The 6,315-nt window shown below is 32.2% G+C and overlaps 1 protein-coding gene across 1 annotated transcript; it reads left to right on the top strand.

Annotated features, from left to right (window-relative positions):
* Positions 1-271: 271 nt before the first annotated feature.
* On the top strand, positions 272-5,940 carry LOC132749279 (uncharacterized; the record flags this gene model as incomplete). The annotated part of the gene is given in 5 exon segments (XM_060739002.1): positions 272-507; positions 2,253-2,492; positions 2,979-3,184; positions 4,368-4,491; positions 5,857-5,940. Coding segments are annotated over 5 exon segments (660 nt in total), but the record flags the coding sequence as incomplete, so codon positions are not given.
* Between the last annotated feature and the right edge of the window lie 375 nt (positions 5,941-6,315).

Here is a 6,315-nt window from a genome sequence, read left to right on the forward strand (position 1 = left end):
ATGCATACACATCATATTGATTAGTGGACAAATTTCAGTTGTACTTTTCAATAAGAAATGCAAACCTGGATTGTACCCGTCAGTAATTAGCTTTAACCGCTTTAATGCGGGTAATTTGTCACACCTACTGTACCTGTATGCAGGGTTTATTATTCTGTAAATTCGAAATTTTTGCGGCATCATTTATTGATTGACAAACAGTAAGGTTTTCATGCGTCCATTTGAAATGATAATGATCAGAAATGATAATAATTTTTTTATTTTTTTTAAGGAACTTATGCTGTTCATATTACTAACTTGATACCACCGCATCCCAAACACAGAACCAGAGTTTTAGACAATAGCCATGTGTCAGACTTGGTAGAAAGTTTCAGGAATACCAGCATGGGGCAGTTGATAGTTATGTTGGGCTTAATTGATAAGGACATTGATCCTGAGTCATAAGCTAACCCATGTCAGGGTTCTGTAGAATGCCTAGGTGGCAATCACACACGTCAGGCCATGCAGGTAAATTTCTTTATTATTGTTATGTGGTCTGGTATAAATAAAATGTTTAAGCCACATAAAATGGCAAATTTAACCCTTAAATAAATTACCACTGACTTTATTGAGTGCTTACAATGTCCTAGATGTTGATTTTTAATGATGCTAGCCGCATGAGTTTAAAGTTTTTAACACTGTCAGGGGCTGTCGTCGTTTCCTTGAGCAGGAAACTGTACACTCACTTCAGTACTCGTTGGTCCCAGGAACAGATTTTAAAGTGCGTCTATAAGCTTATAGCTTCCTATACAATTGATTTAAAATAAATTCTGTGTAAACCAAAATGATGGCTCTTTATGATAATTGTTAGTTGTGAAGAGAAATGTTAGCCTTTAGGCATAATAATAACTCTTTTACCAGTCACCAGTGTTGAGACATCTGAGTTGCATTTAGATAATTATCGATGAACAGCTATATCAATAAACAATGATTTATTTTTGCAAACTGCTGATAAGATCAAAGAATAATGTATGGAAAGGATAGATTAATAGTTGCTGATTTTAAATAAGCTTTTGCTGGTTGCATGAAGTAAAAGTTGCATAACACATTAAAGATGCAGAGAAAATTATGGAGTAAATTTAAGTGATTGTCACAGAATATAATTATATACAGTCAAACTTGTATTAAGCGACCACGCAAAGGAAACACCCAAAACGGTCTCTTAATGAAACGGTCTCTGAAGACAAAGCATGACATAAAAGTCAAAATTTACAAATGACATCTTTCTTATTCGGTGGGAATGTTAAACTCTTTCTTATTCGGTGGGAATGTTACTCTTTCTTATTCGGTGGGAATGTTAAACTCTTTCTTATTCGGTGGGAATGTTAAACTCTTTCTTATTGGGTGGGAATGTTTAACAACTTCATTTTCATACAAGTGTTGAATAATTAGTACACTTGATAATCTAAATGGATGCCAATGTAAAAAATAACTTTTTGTTATTTATTGACGAAACATTTGTGATCCATTTTGTACATGTTTGATATTTTTTCCCTAATTGTTTATCTTTTCTGTTGCTTTTCCTTGTCTCCAACACGAAAACCCTACTAGTGAAGACGTTTCTCTGTTGTGCATTTTTCATTCGAAATAAACAAACTAACATCTAATTTAATTGCTGATCAAGTTCAAGGTCAATTCAATGCAGTCTAAATGTCAACAAGCGAAGTGTATACACCACATCAGTAGGGGCGGAGCGTTGCATTGTTTCATCGATATAATTGGATAATACACGTCACGTGTATACTTAACTTCATTTGCTTACGCTTAAACGGTTTGGGAAATAGAGTTTTCCATACATTTATTTGTTGTCTTTTAATTGTTGACACTAATGACATTACGAGGCGGCGTTCTCTAATAACACAATTACTTGACAAGTAAAAGTGGTCTTTTAATGAAAAGATTGCTCTCAATTAGGTGACTTATTAGCGGTCTTAGCGGGGGGGGTGGTATATTAAGTGGTCGTTTAAGACAAAAGTCGCTTAATACACGTGGTTGCATGGGCAAGTTAGACTGTAGATACTAGGGCAAGTTTGACTGTATTTTGTTTTAATACTGTCTTCTAAAATGAATGAAACAATCATTTACTTAGGCCATTCCTATAAATTCCACCCATTTGATAAGCATTCAAATAGGCCAGAACTTAACTATTACTTAAACTGTGAAAACAAATTCATATTGAAACATGCTGATCAACTGAATATTTTAAACTTCAGACTCTTTTGGAGGAAGGTACCCTCCCTTATAGCACCGTGCAAGTTAGACTTTATAGTCAACTGTCACGGGAGATGGTTCTGTCGTTGGGCTATGCACACAACACTGTAACACATGAAAGGAACAAAATTGTTAGTTTTATTGACAAAGTCAGATTAATGCGAGATTTGCTTCCACCAAACCCTGATAAAGAGGCCATCCTTGTCTGGAAGAATGCTTTGGCACTTATATTCAAGAAGAAGGTTTGTAAAAGTTCATAACTCTGGAACCCCAGATTCAGTATTTTAATTAAAAAGTGTTTTTTTTAAACATTTGTCTCCTAGTTTTAAGAATGTTATTCTTGGAAGTTTGAGACCACTAGAATCATTATTTATAAGTGCATAACTTTAGCATAATATTGTTGTGTGTAGTTTTTATGTTTTTTTCTCACAGCTTAACTTTGGTTGGATAACCAATAAATTTAATCAATACCTGGGTCAAATCTCTATCAATAATTTAATTGATATATGTAAAAGCAGGATAATAAATAATTTAATCAATTTTCAAGAAATTGGCCCCATGTGTAACAGCGATTTTATTTGTTGAACTATTTACAACCTCTAGTGAAGATTATCAATGAAAGCCAAAGATGGGGGAAAAAGTTATGAATTAATTCATTTCTGTTTGAAAATAAAAGACTCTTTCAGATTCTTCTGGCTTGTTTATGTTAATTGTTGCACATATTTCAGGATCCAAGAAAACTGCAGCAAGCCTTTGCTATTCACCTGCAGATGGCAAGACTTCCCGAGCCAACTTGGAGCTTTATTGTGTCAACAACAACCAAAATGAATGTTACACAGCGGTTCTTTGTAGACAGTATGAAATTAAAGTTGGAATTCGCTGAAGAGGCCTTTTTAACATTGACAAAGGGTGAAAAAGCCTTCAAGATGGAGGTGTAAGTACACATAAATGTCTAGTATAAACAAAATACATGTCTTCATTCACAATTTTTATTGTTACACTAGCTCAGTGAGGAACACATAAAGGTATAGTTTAAACAAAATACATGTCTTTATTCACAATTATTTATTGTTACACTAGCTCTGAGTGAGGGAGGCATCGTATTTGTAATGACAGGTTAGTTAACCAGGTCCATCAACTGCAAAGATATGATCAAAATTGATTTTTTGAAAATGGTTAAGTAAAACTTTCAAATGTTCCATCTGTCAGTCTTAAAATTTATCCAGAATACTCTACAAAATTACTAGTGGAATTTTTACCATACTACAGCAATGATCAGTTTCAAGACTAATTGTGCTTTCCAGTTAAATGGTTTTTGTCAGAGTTATTGCTTTTTTATTACTTTGTTTTGTATGAACTTCTCTAAGTTTACAATAATAGAGAAAAAAATTGATCAGTTCTTGTGCATTTTTAAAAGATTTTCTATTTGAATGAATTTTGATCAGTTGTGGCCCTTTAATAAAAAGTGTTTAGGTCTTGTTATGGTTTTTCTGTCTCCTGCTACAGAGTAGCTTCTGCTACTTTAATAGGGAACAAATTGTCCAATATCCCCTCAATACAACTGCTTAATTGGCTATCATCAGTCAACATGCGATCATTGATAGCTCTTGTTAAAGTCAGTGTATGTAATGTATCACATTGTATGTATTAAATATCCCATTGCTCAGTATTGTATTGATTTGTTTTTTCTTTATGTGTAATTGTAAAATATGTGACCTATAATTATATTTAAAAATGTTTTTAATAACGATGTACCTATGTGTGTACAAGTTATGAAATAAACTCTGTTCTGTTCTGTTCTGATAAACCATATTTCACATAATAATTTTAATTACAAATATATAATTAACCCTTTTGACTTTACATTACATATCATTATCAAGCCATTTTTCAAACATTTACAATGACTTGATATTAAGTATTTAAATGCTTTAAGGAGACAAATTAATATTAAGTATTTAAATGCTTTAAGGAGACAAATTAATATTAAGTATTTAAATTTTTGTCTTCATATCCATTTCTACAATTAACAAGAAACATACAGTGTAATTTTTTAATAAAATACTTTTTAAACGAAATTTTAATTTTTTCACCACATTTAAAATTACATATTTTAGAAAGAAAATGTTAGCAGATCAGTCAAAGCTGAAAAAACCATCAAAAGAGGGAACAATAAGAACAACCAAAAATACAGCTAAACAGAAGGAACCAGAAAACAATGAAAACTGTGTGTTAGTCACGGTAAGGTTATTTATTATATATACATGAATTTGTGGTTACATAATCATAGTGGACCTTCTGTCAATACAAAATGGATGGTTATGTAGTTTAGTATCCAGGCACAGAAACATGGAAAAGCTGATGTGTTACAAAGATCTTGTTTGTCAGTCTTTTAAATTTGACTACTTGAGGAAATTTCTTTGGCCTGACCCTTGCATGGATCACTGCAGGTTAAATATAATTAAGAATCTCTAAAGGCGTTAACTTGCAACTTCACAAAACGCGTTTTGAGTTTATGATTTCGAGGTCTTAAACAGGGCCCATAATTCTTAACTGAATTTTGATATTTTAGTCTACCCTTTTGAATTTGAAAAAATCATGAGTACTAGCATGAAAAGTCTGTCACTGATAAAGTTTGTTTGAAATTTCTACCATTAATGTCCCTTTTTGGACTTGGACAATTAAGGGTTTGTATGATAGGCAGTATTTCTAAAAGCACTGAAAAGTTACACATGTGAATTATCCCCTTTTCTGACTTGAAAGATAAGATCTTTTTTGTATGTTTGCCATGTATTTCACTATTAACTTCATACTTTAATATGTTTTGCATAAGTAATATAATTTGCATTAGTAATGTGGCCATAACTTTTAATATTAGACTATATAATGAGCTCCATTTATTGAAAGTCTACTGTGTTCACAAACTTCACATTACATATAATTTACTATTATGCATTTAGGTAAGTATATTGCAATTGAGAAAAAAGTTGAGCATGCTGTCCCTATGACAGCTCTTCTTAAACTGTCTAGCCTGAACTTAAAACAATCAAAGCTGCATTTGAGGTCACCTTTGTATATTATCACAAACCTACCTGTACCAGTCAGATTTTATCTCATTTTTTATTCCAATACCCAGCATTATCCCAAGTAGATCAGCAGTCCCATTTTTATCTCTATATAAATCAATATAAATACAAACATATTATTCGAAATGTATTATCCAAATACCTCCTATATTTTTAAAGTAAATTTTATGTCCTGGTTTTACAATTATGAAAGAATTTCACACCTATTATTTAAAGCCAGGCTTATTGGAGCAGATCCACTCCCTGACTGTGAAACTTTCCAACAGTCATGTGTGTTTTAAGACAATAGTAATAATTATGCTTTGAGTGTTCTATTTGCATTAATTTTGTAAGATAATATATTTCAATAGAATACATCCATATTGATTGAGTGATATTTTATCGTTACACAATATTATGTCACCAGTATGACTATAGAGGTCATTTTAGCAGAGTTTTATTTATTGACAGCTTCAGACAAAATAAACTGCATAGACATCTTACTTATTTGATAGTTTGAAATTAATATTTCTTTTTCAAGGAGGATCATGTCAGTAGTGAGGTTGAAAGTTATGCTGAAGCTGAGATGGAAGAAGATTACAACAGTCAGATGATTTGTTTGAAGGTATTATACAGTATGTTTAATCCTATAACAGCTCTGTCATAAAATGAATTGTCAAAAATCTACAAAAGCTGAGGGGCATAAGTTCTGATTTTTGTGTCGCCTCTACGGAGTAGTGGGGACATATAGGGATTACTTCTCTGTCCGTCCGTCTGTTCATGCGTCACAAAACTTGTCCGGACTACTCCTCATAAACTACTAGTGCAATTTCATCCAAACTTTACAGGAAAGATCAATACCAAGTCTAGTTGTGCGTATTGTCAGCATTTTCCGTTTAAATAATTTTTTCAGAGTTATGGCCCTTTAAAAAATTTTATTTTTAAAGTTTGTTCCGACTACTTCTCTTATACCACTAATGCAATTTCAATGAAACTTTAC

Source organism: Ruditapes philippinarum, unplaced genomic scaffold (assembly GCF_026571515.1).
Source record: "Ruditapes philippinarum isolate M1 unplaced genomic scaffold, ASM2657151v2 ctg23731_1_1_1_1, whole genome shotgun sequence".
Taxonomy (NCBI): Eukaryota; Metazoa; Mollusca; class Bivalvia; order Venerida; family Veneridae; genus Ruditapes; species Ruditapes philippinarum.